The sequence below is a fragment of the Girardinichthys multiradiatus genome, chromosome 11 (assembly GCF_021462225.1).
Source record: "Girardinichthys multiradiatus isolate DD_20200921_A chromosome 11, DD_fGirMul_XY1, whole genome shotgun sequence".
Taxonomy (NCBI): domain Eukaryota; kingdom Metazoa; phylum Chordata; class Actinopteri; order Cyprinodontiformes; family Goodeidae; genus Girardinichthys; species Girardinichthys multiradiatus.
In genome coordinates this window covers 17,140,994-17,159,125 of record NC_061804.1, presented here as the reverse complement: position 1 = coordinate 17,159,125, position 18,132 = coordinate 17,140,994, and the positions used below count along the sequence as shown (strand labels likewise).

Here is an 18,132-nt window from a genome sequence, read left to right as displayed (position 1 = left end):
AGAAATGCTTGTTTGGTTTCATGGAATTATGTTTAGTTGCAGCTGTCATTTTTGAAGCTGGTATGTGAGCAGTGGAAAAAAAATAAAAAAATTTAAATTTGTGCAAGGTCACAATATTTGACATCCTGTTTTGCAAAATTCTAGATTTTGTGAAGAGACGAGAAGAAACTTTGAGGCATCTTTAGCATGGCTACAGGAACATGCCTGCTCTCGCACCTACGGTCTTGGTAAGTAGATTATTCTACAGTTTGTGTGATGTGCACAATAACATATAAAACATCTATGATTCAGTTCTCCTACTTAAAATATGATTTAATTGCTATTGTTAATGCATAATGCCTAAAAATCTCAAACATTTGTAAGAAGATTTTTGTCTCTAGATGGAGACAGAGGACTGGTCATAAAGCACCTGGCATTTGCCGGTGTTCATCCAAGAATAGACGCATCTGAGTTCTAGAATTGCGCCGCTCAAGGTGGCAGCAGGTTGGAGTAGCTCTGTTACTTTTGATTCTGATTTATTCTTTTTTGGGAACTATTCCTCTTGTGGTGGATACAGTTGTTTTTTTTTTTGGACGACTGTCCACTCCGGTGTCGGATGCTGTGCAGCTTGGAAGATTTTTCTTAATACTTTCTATTTTTGGACATTTGTTATGATGCATTGCCATGGCAGCGAGGTTGTTTCTTACAACCGGGAGCAGCTGATTAATATCTCAAAAGCTCAAATAATACTTCAACTACAACCCCAAATCCCTGATGAGTTGAAAAGGAGACGCCGTGGATGCAGAGCAGGAGCTAAGAGAAGAGAGAGAAGGAGGAAGTTCAAACCATCTCTTCCGTCAATTTTGATGGGCAATGTGAGATCGTTGGGAAACAAGTTGGATGAACTCCAAGCCCTACAAAGGACCCAGCCAGAGTACCGGGCATGCAGTATCATGTGGTTTACTGAGACATGGCTGCAGGATCATATCCCCGACTCCAGTGTCTCTCTGCCGGGCTTTTTAACCATACGAGCAGACAGAGATTTAAAGAGGAGCGGCAAATGTAAAGGAGGTGGACTGGCAGTACTTGTGAACAACAGATGGTATAATCCAGGACATGTAACTGTGAAGTGTCAACTCTGCAGTCCAGATATTGAACTGTTGGCAGTAAGTTTTCATCCATATTATTTACCCAGAGAGTTCACCAATGTTATTTTGGCAACAGTTTACGTTCCACCTTCCACTGTTGCCGACACTGCATGTGATGCCATCAGCTCAGTTGTTGCTAAGCTACAGACACAAAACCCCAATGCTTTTGTGGCAATTTCTGGTGATTTTAACCATGCTTCACTCTCTGCTACACTTCCAAAGTTTCAACAGTTTGTCAGCTGCTCTACCAGAGAAAACAAAACATTGGATTTGTTTTATGCAAATGTCAAGGACTCATACATCTCTATAGCAAGACCTCCTCTAGGCAAATCACATCACAATCTTGTTTTTCTCTGCTCGAAATATAGGCCCCTTGTTCAGAGGCAACCTGTAATAAAGAGGACTGTGAGAAAATGGTCACAGGAAGCTGAAGAAGCTCTGCAAGGTTGCTTTGAGGCTACAGACTGGGACGCACTGTGCCAGCCACATGGAGAGGACATCAATGCCATGACTGAGTGTGTAACCGACTATATAAACTTCTGTGTGGATAACATCATCCCCACCAGAACCGTGAGATGCTTCCGCAATAACAAACCTTGGATCACCAGTGACCTGAAGGACCTGCTTAACAAGAAAAAAAGAGCCTTCAGAGAGGGAGACAGAGAATTATTGTGGAGTTTACAGAAGCAACTTAAAGTCAAGATAAGAGACAGCAAAGAGGTGTACAAGAAGAAGCTGGAGAGCAAGCTCCAGCAAAACAATATCAGAGATGTGTGGACAGGGATGAAGAAAATCACAGGCTTCAAGCAGAAGGATGATCAGACCGATGGAGGTCTGGACAGAGCCAATGAACTGAACGTATTCTTCAATAGGTTCAGTTCAGAAACGAGCTTCGCATCCTTCTCTCCTGCTCACAGCCAAACAGACATTCCATCTTCCTTTGACCCACAGGACCCACAGCTGACCAGTAACACCTCACATTTTTTATTTTCCACCTCAGCCCTAGACCCTTCTGCTTCTACATGTTTGCCTTCAACCATATCAGAAGATGCTGATGCTTCCTTTGCTTCCCCCTTCCACCTGTGTGTCTCAAGAAGTCAAGTGAATATGCAACTGGAGAGACTGAATAGGAATAAGGCCGCAGGTCCAGATCATGTCAGCCATAGAGTCCTGAAGGCCTGTGCAGAGCTGCTCTGTGGGATTCTGCAGCACCTCTTCAACCTTAGCCTGGCCCAGAAGAAGGTTCCGGTGTTGTGGAAGACCTCCTGTCTTGTTCCGGTAGCAAAGAAAACTCACCCATCAATCCTCAATGACTATAGACCTGTTGCCCCGACATCCCGCATCATGAAGGTCCTAGAGAGACTCCTGTTGGCCCACCTGAGTAAGCAAACAGTAAACCATCAGGACCCCCTTCAGTTTGATCATTGCTGTGGAGTTGGAGTTGAAGATGCCATCATACACCTGCTTCAACAAACCCACTGTCATCTGGACAAAGCCAGCAGCATTGTGAGGATCATGTTCTTTGATTTCTCCAGTGCATTTAACACAATCCAACCTGATTTGCTTTGTCAGAAACTCCAGAAGACTCAGGTGGAGGCCTCAACAATCTCCTGGACCAAAGACTACCTGACAAACAGACCACAGTTTGTGAGACTGAAGGGTTGTGAGTCTAACCAGGTAGTCAGCAGCACAGGAGCACCACAGGGGACTGTATTCTCACCATTCCTTTTCACTCTGTACACCTCAGACTTCCAGTATCAGACAGACTCCTGTCATCTGCAGAAATACTCGGATGATTCTGCAGTCGTGGGGTGGATCATAGATGGACAAGAAGCTGAGTACAGGATGGTGGTGGACCGCTTTGTGGCATGGTGTAGAAACAATCATCTCATCTTGAACATGACTAAAACGAAGGAGATGATTGTACATTTTAAGAGAAACAAGAACAAGTGTTCTCCATCATGGGAGAAGAAGTGGAGGTGGTGGAGGAGTATAAATACCTCGGTGTTCACCTGGACAACAGACTAGAGTGGAGATGCAACTGTGAAGCCATCTACAAGAAGGGACAGAGCAGACTGTACTTCTTGAGGAAGCTGAGGTCCTTTGGTGTTTACAGCAAGATGCTGCATATCTTCTATAAGTCTGTTGTGGAAAGTGTGATCTCTTCTACCATCATCTGCTGGGGAAGCAGCATCAGAGCCAGGGACTTAAAACAGCTCAACAAGCTGATAGAAATGGCTGGCTGTGTTTTGGGGATTCCTCTGGAACCTCTGGAGATCATTGTGGAAAGACGGATTCTTCATAAAATGAAGAACATTATGGAGAACACTGAGCATCCTCTTCATGAGACTGTCCTACAACAACAGAGTGTCTTCAGTCAGAGGCTTCTTCAGATCTGCTGTAAGACGGAGCGCTACAGGAGATCTTTCCTGCCCACAGCCATCAGCATCTACAACGGCTCTTTTAGGAAACCTTCATAATATGAGCTACAACAACATTTAATTTCCCTTTGGGATTAATAAAGTATTTTTGAATTGAATTGAATTATACAGCATGTTTGGTATACATTGCATGCCAGAGCAGTACAGTACTGGCTTGTTGTTGACTCTTACTGCAAATAAACCTACGGGTGCTAAACAGATCCTGTTCCCTTGTAGATTCAAACGTAATGTTATATTAAAGGTTTTTGTTCCTCAAAAAAAGAAAACAAAAGTAAAATATTCGTGATATTTCATAATTGCGATCTCAGTTTTATTGAAGACAGAGAAATACATTTGGCATAAAAAAAAGTTCCCCCCAAACTCAGAGTAAACACTATCTAAATCCTACACCACAATAGTCACATTAACCTGGTGAGTTGTTTTAAGTCTGTAACAGGATGATCTTCATTACTAGTAAATATAACTTGTTTGTAAGGCAAGTGTCTTATTTTCTCTGTGTACAAGTTGGAAAAAAACTTAAAAGTAGGGCAGGTCGACGTGGAACATAAATGCTATTAAATTTTGCAGCATTTTTTGCAGTTACCATAAATGTGTCAATTATCTTAAGTTTTTTTTTTTTTTTTTCGGCTAAAAATGGTTCACTGCATAGTGTCAGAGCTTAAGAAGAACAAATAGTGCTTTAAAATAAAATATGCAATCAATTGTATTTTGAAGCCTAAATCCAGCATTTATTGATGCCCTCAGGAAACTAATAGTACAGGGGCGTCAGACTCCGGTCCTCCAGGGCTGGTGTCCTCAAACTTTTAGATGTGTCCCTGGTCCAACACACCTAAATCAAATGGCGGAACCTCCTTAGTATGCAGTCAAGTTCTCCAGAGTCCTGCTAATGACCTAATTATTAGATTCAGGTGTATTGAAGCAGAGGCAGATCTAAAGGTTGCAGGACACTGGCCCTCAAGAACTGGAGTTTGACACCTGTGCAATAGTGGGAAAATAGGTCAAAATTTTTAAATAACATCCCCATTTATGCAAGTCTTTGGGTTTAAAACATCACTCGTTGGAGTTTCTTGTTATTGTCACAGGATGACTAAGTCTTTGTTTTCCTCCAGCAATGCTAGCTGATACGATCATTGCTCATCCCTACTTATAAGAAAAACATGAGCCAAGAAGATCTGAAACTGAAAAAAAACAGGCTGAAAATGTAGCTTTGAGGAAGAGTTGCAAAAACAGTTTTCAAACTATATAAGACCCAGGATAACTGTTAAAATGGCTGTCTAGAGATTACTTGTTCGGTTTTGTCTTCTGGCAACAGCAGATTGCATCTCTGTTTATTTCCGAAAGAATTACACACTGATTTTAGATCTTTATTCCTCTACCAAGTTTTTTTTTTTTTTTTTGTCTGAGTATGGACCTAGTAAGACAAGACTGCAAATTTACCAAAAACATTTAATCAATTCAAAGCCTTTAACAATTGTTTTGATAATTGTCTTTGATTTTTGTTTGCGTGTGTCTTTGATTGTGTGGACGTGTGTCTGTGTGTGACTGTGTCCCCTGGTTACCATAGGAACACGGCTGCCTTGGGACGAGCAGTGGCTGATTGAGTCACTATCAGACTCCACTATCTACATGGCCTACTACACTGTCGCGCACCTCCTCCAGGGAGGAGTGCTCAACGGACAGGGAGACTCTCCACTGGGCATCAAGTAAGGACGCACCTCACGCAGAGGTGTAAGTCCACACCTCACACAGACCTGCACTTGATGGAAACGTTGAACTCGAACCTATTCATGTCTGTTTTTTCTCCTCTTTGTATCCTTCTCTTCTTTCTCTGCTATCAAACAACCAGACTTTTCATTCCCGGGAGTTAGAATAAAACATTTTTCAACACATAACAAATGATACCAAAGTAAAAAACAACTGACGTTGTAATCCACAAGTTTATGTTAAACTAAAATATGCAATAAGCCCCTGAATTTATTGCTCTCTCACTAGAATACCTTATTGTTTAAAGCCGACAGTCACACCCAGCTTTTGCAGTACATATGCTAAGAACAGGCAGATTGAAATGGGCTTATTTTCCTTTTTTGGCAGGCCGGAGCAGATGACCAGAGAGGTGTGGGACTTTATCTTCTTTAAGTCATCTCCTTTCCCAAAGACTGATATCCCCAAGGAGCACCTGCAGAGGCTGAGGAGAGAGTTTGAGTACTGGTACCCGGTGGATGTCCGTGTGTCTGGAAAGGATCTAGTGCCAAACCACCTGTCCTACTATCTGTACAACCATGTAGCCATGTGGCCCAAAGACAGGTGAGTTTTCCCAATTGAACCTGCTGAGATAAAGTGGGTTAGATTTCTGGAGTTTTATTTATCTATTTTAAAGTAAGGAGTCATTGTTGAGACAAAAAATGTAAATGAATGCCAATTCAACTTCATCAAATTTTGCCACATTACAACATGAACCGTTGTGTTTTTTGGAGATTTAATTTGATAGACCAACACAAAGCAGCCCTAGTCTAAAGTATTGTGCCATCTATAATAGATTGTCTTCTAGAATTGTTCTATATTTAGCTCCATCCATTTTCCCGTCAACTCTGATCGGCTTCTCTGTCTCTGCTGAAGAGAAGAATGATGCTATCACCACCATGTTTCACAGTGGGATCAATATGTTCAGGATGATGTGCAGTGCCAGTGTTCCTGATACACATTAGCATTTTACATGTAGGCTTCATTTTGGTTTTATGCGAAGAGATAATTTTCTGCCATGTTTGCCGCTTCCCTTGCATAGCTCATGGCAAATTGGAAACGGAACAGCTGTTCTTCTTTAAATTTACACATATACTCATCTTAAGGACAACAGCTGGAATATAGCCAGCGTTTAAATCATTTTCAGCGCATCTCTCCTCTTGTGAGATTACTGTTGCTGTCCATGGTGCTGGACAAACTCACTTTCAAAAAACAGTAGAAAAAATAAATAGGTTTTGTCATATCCTGGTTGATGAGAAGGAATAGTACTTAGCCAAAACATGTACCTGGTACAAATTCCAGTTGTTTCAGTTTAAATTTTACCAATGTGTTCTTAGATTGTGTTTAATTTGATATCATGCAAAGTAACTTAATCATTTCCCTCCTGATGCCTCTGTGTTTAAAACATTTCTATCCTGTTCCACAGTAGTTTCTTTCAGGATTATAGGGCAGTTACTAATGTAGCAAGTGAAGTCACCAAATGGCTTAAAACTTGGAGAATAATGGGGTGTGGAGCACTAACAGAGTGTCTGGATCTTAATTGAATTTGACCTTTTTTTATCAGTGTGTCAGACACTGAACTCCACCATCAGCACAATGACAGATAAGGAAATAGATTCTGGAAAACCAACATTATGGAAAAATGTTTTTTTGTACAGCGGAAAGTGGCCACAAGCAGTTCGAGCAAACGGACATCTGCTCCTTAACTCAGAAAAGGTAAGTCAAGCATTTTTAGCTTAAAATTGTTTTATTTCTATTTTCATTATCAATGAAATTTGTGACTGAAATCTGAACAGAAGACAAAGCAGAATTTGATTTTTTTGATGAATGCAACAAATCATGTAATTTGTTTTAGTGACCTGATTAAAAAAAAACATCTCTTAACATTTGTTTTTGTTAAAAGCAGCATTTAAATAATTTATAAACCGGGTTTCTTCTTACTGTTTGATAAAATGTATTGTTGTTTTCTGATTGAAGCTTAAAGTACTTTGTAAATCTGTTATTTGGTGTTTTTTATTGCCTTTTAGAATGTTGTTTATTATTTCTACTTTTAATTTATACCCGTTTTTAAGTCATTTGAAACTTACAATCTCTATCCAGAGTTCTAATTCAATGTGTGTCTTTTGAACCAATATGGAAACACTTAAAAAAAAAAAAAAAAAAACGTGGCTCCTGACTTTTTTTTTTCTTCTACCAGATGTCCAAATCAACAGGAAACTTCCTCACACTGAGCCAAGCTATCAAAAAGTTTTCAGCTGACGGTAAACTCAGTTTGTCTTTCTTCACTGTTTTCTTCTTTTTCTGATTATTGGTGTTTTGTTGTGCCAAAGTGATACAACATTACAGTTTATATTTTCACTACAAAGGCCATTCTGCTGGATTTGGTTAAAAAACATCTTCTTTCGATTGTTTGTTATAATTAAAGGAATATATGTTCCAGGGTTACATTTTGAGTTGCAATGGGCTGTTCTGAATAGCATTATTTTTAGATAGTTATTATGGTACTGTATGTAGTTAGTGTTTGCTTAATTTTGCATGTCCTTGGAAATCTTTTAAAAGAAACACAAACATTTTTTTAGTAGATCCCATCTCTCAGGTCTAACTAATGCTCTTTGGCCATGCTTTAGTCAGATTGTTGAAATGTGTTCTTATGCATTAACATAAAGTGCACCCCAGACAGGCTGACTTCAAAATCAAATATTTATTGAAACTAAAAGGTGGAAGTATTTTTAGGATGCTGTGGAACCAATACCATTTAATTTAGAGATGTTTCTTGATTATCCAAGAACATACTTTTCAACTTTTAATGTCTTTCTGCACCAGGATAAAAATGAGACTTACCTTTAAAATATCCCTGCTTTTCAGTCCTGAAGGTGGTAGAGATCACCTGCCTTTTTGTTAAGTAATTTCAAGTTGAATATCAGGTTAGCTTGGCTGCTATGTTTATATGAACTCCTGCAAGTATTACTTAGACCATCAAGTGAAATATTTTTTAAATATAAGGTTTACTTTTTTATCGGCCCAACTGTACTTATGGGAACGATACCAATATGTTAAAAAGTTACTAACTGTAACATCGGCAGATACCGATAAGCTTTAATAGAGCAAATTGTAAAGGCAGAGGGAGTGGTGTCAGGGTTTTGCATAGTTTGTGTATTAAATAACACGGTTGTTTTAAACCCAAACCATTTGCTGAACTACATAACCTAAATGCTTTTATGTTTTAGTTCTTCTACGCATTTTGCACCTCTTTGTTCCTTTCAGGTATGCGTCTGGCCCTAGCCGATGCTGGGGACACTATTGAGGACGCCAACTTTGTGGAGACCATGGCTGACGCTGGCATTCTTCGCCTCTACACGTGGGTGGAGTGGGTGAAGGAGATGATCGCTAACCAGAACAACCTGAGGACGGGACCTACAGACACATTTAATGATCGTGTGTTTGCCAGGTAGGTGGGAAAATAGAGATTAGTAGATCAAAAACTTTTCTTGATAAAATGTTTAAATTGAGTGAGATGTATGCATTTGTTTTTCCAGATTACCAGGAAGGTGTGTCTTCCTGATAATCCTTCTTTTAATTACTTGCATAATTGTAGCTACTAACAAGCAGTTCCAGGCTATTTCTGTGCAGAGTGACTGAAAAGCTGGCTAGTTGAAACAGACGTTTTATAAAAATGAGCATTCCTTCTCCAGAGCCACAGCTCAGCTACTCTGCTGTATCTTTACATGATGTAATTACTTGGACTTTGAGGATAAAAAGTGTTATCTCTTATCCAGTGAAATGAATGCAGGCATCTTGAAGACTGAGCAGCATTATGAGAGGATGATGTACAAGGAGGCCCTGAAGAGCGGATTTTTTGAGTTCCAGGTAAATCCATACATTACATTCACAGAACCGATGGGTGCACCGATCAGTTTTTGCTGATTTCTTTTTAAGAACTATAAGGCATTACGAATATTTTATGTAGCTTTCCTGCTCTTAAAAGGTAATTATGTATTTTGGGAGCAGGGATAATTTCTAATTATATGTATAAGAAAGGAGTCACTGTCTTTAGGCCCCTATATTTGCAATTAGTGTGGTAAGTATTAGTATCTATAAAGAGCCCTCTCTTTGTGTATTCCCTAAAGAACATTAATGTTCCTTAAAACTGAGATTTCTAAAAGGCTCCAAATCCAGCATTCTATCTGGTAGACAGAAATGTTAAAAACTCGAAGTTAAAGCAGACCAACTTTTCTGGGATATGTTTAGCCTTTCTGTCTGTTCGACCGTCCGATTAAACCTGAATTAACAGCATATGTGGTTTGTGTAAAAAGAGAATGTATTTTTAAATGTTGCTTTATCTTTTTTGCTTTTTCTCTTTAAAAACTTTACCAATACTAAAAATAGTTCATTTTAAGTCATCTTCCTTCAGTTACAACTTCTAAACACAACACAATTGCCATTAGTTCAACATTGGCATATTGTGTGTTCACTGGCAAGTCATCCTGAAAGTTACTTATTTCCGGGCACCAGATGATGTCTTTTTTTTTTTTTTTTTGTCTTTGGTGCATCTCTAATTAAATGTGGATAAGCAATAACCCTGTCTGAAACCTTTTTTGTAATTAGATTTAGACACTTTGCTAATATTGATGCGGATTCTAAAGGAATGGCTAATGAAATTCTTGGTTAAAATAAAAGAAAATGAGTTATTCAACAAGACAGTAACCCTGTTTGCACAAGTATTTCCACAATTGTGTGAAGAACACACACGCCTGGACCTCTTACAGTCCTAAAATATGGAAGTCTGATCAACAGTGATGGGAAGCGTATTTGGTCCCATTTGTTGCTGTTGGGTCACACAATCTAGCAGATGCCAAAGTACACACAGTTTCTTGCAGTGAATACTTCTCCAAGCATTGCTGTTTATCATTGATAGTACTATTCTTTTGTTGTTGAAGGATTGTGCATAATGTAACTGATGTGGATAACCTTTGTTTTTCGGAGGCAGTAGTGGCCTTTATTTTTATTTTCTTAAAGTAGACAGACAGGAAGTAGTGTGGAAAGAGGGGGAAGACATGCAACAGAGGTCTTCGGGTCGAGACTCGAACCCGGGACGGCTGTGTCGAGGACCGTACCACATGTTCTACGCCCCTGAGGTGGATAACTTTAAAACCGTGTTCATGTTTTTGTTTTAGGCAGCGAAAGATAAGTATCGTGAGCTGGCTATTGAAGGCATGCACAGAGACCTTGTCTTCCAGTTCATAGAGAGACAAAGTCTGCTGCTGGCCCCCATCTGTCCACACCTCTGTGAATACACATGGAGTCTGCTGGGAAAGGTATGTAACAGGTTTTTGCTACTTCCCTGCTTTTAGTTCTCCCAGAGCACTTTCAGGGTATAAACCTGGCTTTGATTCTCCTGTCCACCTTTTGGGCTTTTTCTTGTCGCAGACTTTCTCCTACAACAGACGTGTAGCCAACCCAAACAAGTCACCGTAATGCGCTCATTTACATTCATGAAGAGCACCTGGGATCAGAAAGCTTAAACTTCCAGGTTCATGTTGGCCTGCAGTAGCACTTGTTCCCATTGCTCATTTACTGGTGTGAAATGGCTACTGACATGTTCCCAGTGGTGAAACACAAGTCTGCTGGGAGCCTGTCTTCACACTGAGCCTTTTCCTCTACAGCATGAAACTAGTGCACACACTGCTACACGTTTCCAGTAGCACTGAGAGCCAGGAATATTTTTGTACACTCAAATTTGTGAATATAAAGGAGTGCTGCTGTGCAGTTGTCGCTTAGCAACAAGAAAACTACCTTTTATTTTTCCCTCATCCTGCGCCTGGTACCACAAGCTGAAATCATGTTGTTTTGTTTTTTTTAATACATGTTCAAGCAAAACTGATGCCTCTTAGTGATGTTATCAAAGTACTGTGACTTTTGATATTGTAATTGATAAGATTTGTTTTCCACTTCCACTCCTCTCCTGTTTCCATCTGGCAGACGGGTTCTCTGATGAAGGCGTCATGGCCCGTGGCCGGCCCAGTCGATGAGGTTCTGATTCGTTCTTCTCAGTACCTGATGGAGACCGCACATGACCTCCGTTTGCGACTCAAAGCATACATGCTCCCTCCCAAAAGCAAGGTATAACATGTTTCTAAATCAGGGTTTATGTGGGGTTAAAAAAAAAATAACTTCACCGGGCAACTATAATGGCATTTAGTTTTTTGGAGTGGAAATCAATTTTAGAGTTGATCGCACTCTTTTCATCGTTTTTATTTTTTATTTATTAATTCTTTTTTTTTTTTTTTTTGTTCAAAAAGCCCAATAAAGAAACTGGAGGCTGAATGTTTTTTCTCTGTCAGCAGTGGTTTCACAGTTTTAATAATGGTTGGATGTGAGGCACAACAATGGAAAAAAAAAACACTGCAGAGGGCTTTTTTTTATACAAATAAAATTTCTTTATATTTTGACCATAATGGGAAACACCTGTATTTTAGAAGATTTAGCTGGTTTCAGAGGCAAATTAAAAAGGGAAGACATGCTGCGTTTCTCTTTTTGATTTCTTCCCTTTGTGTGCCATTCCTGCCATGCAGCAGTTGTGGATTATTGCTATCGAGCTTCCTATAGCATCGGTTACCTTTTTTAGATAAACCCTTTCCTGATCACAACAGGAAAGTTTGTCTGTCTGTTGACAGTTTAGCAGTTCAATATGTGGATTTCAGTAGCCGAGAGGAAAAACAAAACGAGTATTGACAGCATCTAAGACAGGTGATATCTGTGGTTTCCAGGCCATTGTTATCGATTTGCAACGAATGTTTTGTTGGTACAGGGGCAGGACTGGAGGAAGTTGGGAACAGAAGGAACAAACTGACAGAAAAGGCTGTCTTTAATTTATTTATTATGGTTTCATACTGGATCTTTGTTAGAAGGTATATGCGTTTGATAAGAGATTTTGTCATAAACTATAAAGGCCCAACCTGTAATTTTAGAAATGTACATATTTTAAAATGGCCACAATCAGCTACATTGAATTTCTGGTACTGTTTTCTTTCCCCATCATGACTCAGTTATAGAAACTGATATGTTGTACAATCTGAAGGTAGACCTGACTGCTGCCATGTAAATTAAAATCACAGATCACACTCTGAAGATCATCAAAAAGCGTAACATTTTACAAATACTCTCTATAGTATCCCCAAGGTCATTTTTTCTCGTGACCACCTTGTTTTGTGGACAAAAAAATTTATCAATAACATCTAAAAGGTTTTAGTTTTAAAATGCATTTTTTCCTTCCATAGAAAGGTGACTCAAAGCCCCCTGCCAAGCCGTCCCACTGCACTATTTATGTGTCTAAGAGCTACCCTCCATGGCAGCACAGTGCCCTATCTTTACTCGGCAAGCACTACAAGGTAAAACACAAACGAACCTTCTACTTATTGTTTTTACTCTTCATTTTTCATACAGTTTTGTTTAGAAAAAAATGCATATGAATTCTGGGACTCTTTCAGCTCCCCTACCCATCTTTCTGTTCACAGTCACTTTTTGTTTAAATTAGCAGCACCTTTGTGTTTGTCACCAGAGCAACAACGGGATCCTTCCAGACAACAAAGTCATAGCCAACGAGCTAGGAGCCTTGCCTGAACTGAAGAAGTATATGAAGAGAGTTATGCCATTTGTTGCCATGATCAAGGTATTAATTACTGGTTTAAGGGTCACATCAGAGGTGCATTAATCAGGCTTTTCCTGCCAAACACCAATTTTTGATTCTGATTTTGACCAATTTGTTGTTTATTTTTTGTTATTAGGCCTAATACATGTAATGTGAAACAAATGTGTTGCAGGTTCTTTGATTGGTTGAATCCTGCAGAAAAGATGCAATCGTAAGATTATCCCCATTAATGCATCAGAGGGAGAGCTAACCTTTTTCATTTATTTTTTTTAAGAAATACAAACTATGTAGGGCTGTAGAATTAATCAGGTTTATTGTTCAGTTTAAATTTTGACTCCAATCTTTCACAAAAGCAACTAAATCTTAAAATAAACATTTTATTATTTTGGCATATTCCACGATTGACGTGTGTTCTTATTTTGAAATGTCTCCTTACTGATGAATGCTAGTTCTTCCTTGTTCGATGGCTGAACCCCGATACAGTATGTAGTCTTGTTTTAAAAGGTCAGTGTAGGTAATGATGCCAGAAAGAGTAGAGGAGGAGCAGCAAAACGCCATCCTGGCGGGTATAAATAACGCACAGTTAGTCCAAAACGTCCGACAGGGGTACAAAACCATTTTATACCTGCACTTAAATGTGTTTTAAAGCCTCTACTTTGATGTGTATATATACAAAACCCCTTTGACAGACTACATGTGCCTCTTCATTACTGTTTTTTATGCTTCCTCACTGCATTGTAGCTCTTCAAATAGAACATACTAAATCCATATCACATTGCATTATATCCAAATTCAGTATAGATGATCTAGTAGCAGCTAAGCAGCTACTAATAATACTGATCAAAGGCATTATCTCTTAAAAATGAAAGAATCACTTCTCTTAGGTGCTTTAGTCTTTTATTCAGGTGATCAAACAGAATGGACCTGGTGGTATTCATGACTAACGTCTTTACTAATTCATGGTTTTTTAAGTGTTTTAAGCTGATCTGCAAGATCAGCTTAAAATAATGATCTGTTTTAACTTTTTTTTTTTGCTCAAAGAACGTTTTTTCTCTCCTTTATAGTAAAATTCCATGTTTTCTCTAATTGTTTTCTGTAGCTGAATAATCAGTAGTTCTGGCATTATATAGAAATTTTATCAACTGTCTACTTACTCTTTGATCATCTGTGTTTTTTAGGAAAACCTGGAGAAGAACGGACCCAGGGTCTTGGATCTAGAGCTGGAGTTTGATGAGCGGGCAGTTCTAATGGAGAACCTCGTCTACCTAACTAATTCTCTGGAGGTCTGTGACCTAGCTCTCTATTTCTCTATCCACTATTTCTGTGCATTTTCAAGGACTGGATATTATGTGGTTTATTTCTTGCTGCACAAACTGGTAGTTAGTTGAGGGTCCCATCAGTGATACTACACTGAGAAAAGAATGGTCAGCTGAAAAGAGGTGTAGCTGGTGAAATGACTTCAGTTTATTGCTAGAAAATGGCTTCTGCTGAACTCGGATCACTCGGGAGCTGTTGCTTTATGGGTAATAAAGTTGCCTTAGATTGCTCCCAGCCTGTGTTTTCTAAATGTTCTTTAGAGTATCCTTGCTCAGTATTCCTTATTTGAACTAGTTTATCTCTCAGTTGCTCCAAATACACAGAATTTGTGATATTCTGGTGTAAGGCGGAACGTTAAGTTTGAGATCACCGTTGGATTCTAGTTTAACACCGCCAGTCTGTGCAAGTGGGTAGAGCAAAGAAACACAAAACATGCAACATTGCTGCTCAGCTGTGCACTGATATGTTTTCTCCTGTTTCACCCCCCGCCCCCCAACAGTTGGAGCAGATTGATGTCTTATTTGCATCAGAGGCTGATGACAAAGTGAAAGAGGACTGTTGCCCTGGGAAACCGTTCAGCGTGTTTAGAGCAGAGGTAAATGCTCCTTGCTGCGTGATGGATGCTAAAAAATTTACTTTCAAAGTAGATTTTGCATATGTTATGAATGCAAGCTGCCACTTTTATTCTGTTGACTTGTAGGTTTGTGTACATATATTATGCATCATGTTATGTTTATGTTGGTGAAAAAAAGAAATTATAAACAAATAAATTGTGTGGTACCTTCCAAGCCTGGAGTGTCCGTGTCCTTGGTCAACCCTCAACCATCCACCGGCCTGTTTACCACAAAGGTTGACATCCGACAAGGGGACAGCAAAGACACCATTGTCCGTCGGCTATCCAAGGTCAACAGACTCATAAAAGGTTAGTAGCACAGATTATAAAAGGGAATTTTGTCATTCATTTTTGAAACCCAACAAGGTCTCCTTATAAGGCTGTGTGTTAGAGAGGAGAAAAGTATTTATTCTGTTTAGATAAAATAATCTCCGAACCAGTGAGTCACATCGGAGTTGTGTTGGTTCTTATTTTTGGTTTGTGACACTTCCTGGTGGCTAAGCAAATCTAGGCGCATGTTGTTTACAAATCTGTCTTGGAAATGTCTTTTTTTAGCCTTTGCCATCTGCCAGTAGTGGAATGTAGAAAACAAAAATTGCTCATTCACTACTCTTTTGATCTTTTTGCAATCCAAACTGTAGCTAGATGCATGCTGATTGCTGTAATTACCCCTGAGATGTGCCTACAGCTTGGAAGTCCAGCTGTTGCAAATTTAGTTGGATTAGGTCGAATTAAGCTAGAATAACATACAGTCTGATGGAAGGGGTGGGGTAGGTTTATTGTCCTGCCTTAGCTTGTGTTTTGTAATTGATTCTTTATGTTTACACCACCAACCTGCCAGGGATATCGGATAACAATTAGCCTTCATGGCTAAATCTGACACGTTTAGGTTATGGACTAAAGTGCTCACTTTTACTTAATGAGAAAGATTGGAGATACACCATCAAATCGGTGATTGGTAGATCACATACTGAAAAATCAGGTTTGCTTTTTTATTAAATACATCAAAAGTAAGAACAAAGTTATTGATGGAAATCTGAATGGCTCTAAATCAGAATCTGCAGGTCAGACTTGAAAGAAAAAAAAAGATTGTTTTAGCTTGGAAAAGCCTGACCGGTGCATTGCTCATAAAGATTAAATATAAACCAGCACAAAACATGTAATTTAAAGTAGTATGCCTATCTATGCTCATTAAAGATCAAAACAATTTATTTAAATGTCAATTGAATCATACTTTTAGTATAAAAATAAATTTGTTCTGTGCACTCTACGGGTTTGCAAAGAAATGACTCATAAATGCCTGAGTAGGGTTTGGATTTATGCCTCTTAAAAGCTTTCCGATAAAGAAGCCATAGATTCTGGAAATTTTTTCCCCTCAATCCCATTTTGTACCAGACAACTTTAACTGAAAAGTATGAGAGGTTTGAAACAAACTCTGCTCTTCTCCAAAGTTTGTTTTCAAACCAGTCTCCCATAACGCTCAAACACTGTCCCAGCACCCGATGGTCAGGCACTCAATTTTCCGATTAAACTTTAAGTTTAATTTGGTAAAACTATAGTCCTCATGAATAAACATTTATTTATTCTCCTAGTCATTATGTCATCCAGTCTATGACCACCTTCTGTTGTATTTTTCATGTATTTCCCCTTTAACCTGTGTTCTATTAATTTGTTTTCTGTCTTTCTGTCATGGGTTTTTGTTTTCTGTCTACCTCACTGACTCTCGTTTACTTTACCCCACAACTAGATCTGTCCAGAGTGAAGCTGATGAGGTATGAGGACCCCCTGCTGGGCCCGCGCCGGGTGCCCGTCCTGGGACAGGAGGAATATGGCAAGCTGCCCATCTCCAGCAAATCTGTGTTCAACATAAATCTGGAAGAGAAAAAGGTCACTCTGGCTGACAACGGCTTCACTGTAGACATTGGAGATAGCCTGGTTTATCTGATCCAATAATGAACAATAGGTTGTCTTACTGGCATACAGGAGCAGGTTCAGCAGTTTCTCGGTAAAAAAAAACTTAAATGAGTACTGACCTGTTACAGTAAAAAAAAAAAAAAAAGCATTTTGAGTCACAAGAAATGCAAAAAAATGTTTTTCCTTTCCTTTTAATTTGTGGACAGCTACAGTTAATTAGAATTAATATCTAAATAAAACCTGGATCTTACTTTTGTTTTGCTGTACTAGAACATCCATGTGCTGCGTCAAATAGTCTTCTGTTTATAAGGTTCAGGTTTGCCAGTTTTTGTATGTGGCCAGTCTTCTTTCTGCCTGATATTTTGAGTGTTTAAACTTTCAAACAGACCTGTACTGAACAAACATCTCCCTCCACCACCTCCTCACATTGTGAGCACTTGTGTTCATTGTCAGACCGCTCCTGCAGTCCTCTGAATGCCTGATGTTGTCATATAAATGGAAATGTGTCTGGTGTTATTTTATACATCAAATGTGAGGCATATCATGTCTCTTGAGCTTGTTGGACAGCTTTTATATCCTCTAGCTGTCAGCTGTGCTTGTTTGGATTTTCCACAAAAATAAAAAGTATTAAATATTTACAATTTGTTTCTCTCCGATTGTTTATGTAGCCTGAGCTATAGTAGGATATCCAAATAAGAACTCAGCTAAATTAACAGCAAATTGCCATTAAAATGTAGTAAATAGATTATGTTGGACTACTGTTTGGTTATCTTTATTTTCACTTAAAAACGTAGAAGCTAATCCAGCAGAGAAAATGTTTTCAGACTGAGAGTACTATGAAAAATATTCTTTCAGTTTTTTTTTGTTCTTATTTTTGTGGCACTGGTGGCCTTTATTTCAAAGTGGACAGTCTTGAAATAGGTGGAGAGATGGGAAAGACATGCAGGAAAGGTCTCGCCGGGTCAAGACTTGAACCGGGGACATCTACAACGAGGACTGTACATGGGTCGCATGCTCTACCAACGCTGATAAATGCCATTAATTCAATTCAAATTCGAAAAAATACTTTATTAATCCCAAAGGGAAATTAAATGTTGTAGCTCATTATGAAGGTTTCTTCAAAGAGCCGTTGTAGATGCTGATGGCTGTGGGCAGGAAGTATCTCCTGTAGTGCTCCGTCTTACAGCAGATCTGAAGAAGCCTCTGACTGAAGACACCCTGTTGTTGTACAACAGTCTCATGAAGAGGATGCTCAGGGTTTTCCTTAATGTTCTTCATTTTGTGAAGAATCCGTCTTTCCACAATGATCTCCAGAGGAGTCCCCACAGCCAG

The 18,132-nt window shown here is 39.1% G+C and overlaps 1 protein-coding gene across 1 annotated transcript in view; it reads left to right on the top strand.

The window, feature by feature from the left end:
* The window catches only part of lars1b (leucyl-tRNA synthetase 1b), a 30,593-nt gene extending 13,152 nt beyond the window's left edge, over nucleotides 1-17,441 (top strand). Inside the window, exons 18-32 of the mRNA XM_047379979.1 lie at nucleotides 145-227; nucleotides 5,133-5,271; nucleotides 5,660-5,872; nucleotides 6,967-7,024; nucleotides 7,506-7,569; nucleotides 8,573-8,756; nucleotides 9,085-9,175; nucleotides 10,483-10,623; nucleotides 11,288-11,428; nucleotides 12,586-12,696; nucleotides 12,867-12,977; nucleotides 14,135-14,239; nucleotides 14,773-14,868; nucleotides 15,063-15,195; nucleotides 16,634-17,441. Coding sequence (XP_047235935.1) covers nucleotides 145-227; nucleotides 5,133-5,271; nucleotides 5,660-5,872; nucleotides 6,967-7,024; nucleotides 7,506-7,569; nucleotides 8,573-8,756; nucleotides 9,085-9,175; nucleotides 10,483-10,623; nucleotides 11,288-11,428; nucleotides 12,586-12,696; nucleotides 12,867-12,977; nucleotides 14,135-14,239; nucleotides 14,773-14,868; nucleotides 15,063-15,195; nucleotides 16,634-16,839 — 1,876 coding nt within the window. The 3' untranslated portion in view covers nucleotides 16,840-17,441. The remainder of the gene's footprint in view (nucleotides 1-144; nucleotides 228-5,132; nucleotides 5,272-5,659; nucleotides 5,873-6,966; nucleotides 7,025-7,505; nucleotides 7,570-8,572; nucleotides 8,757-9,084; nucleotides 9,176-10,482; nucleotides 10,624-11,287; nucleotides 11,429-12,585; nucleotides 12,697-12,866; nucleotides 12,978-14,134; nucleotides 14,240-14,772; nucleotides 14,869-15,062; nucleotides 15,196-16,633) is intronic.
* The last annotated feature ends 691 nt before the right edge of the window (nucleotides 17,442-18,132 follow it).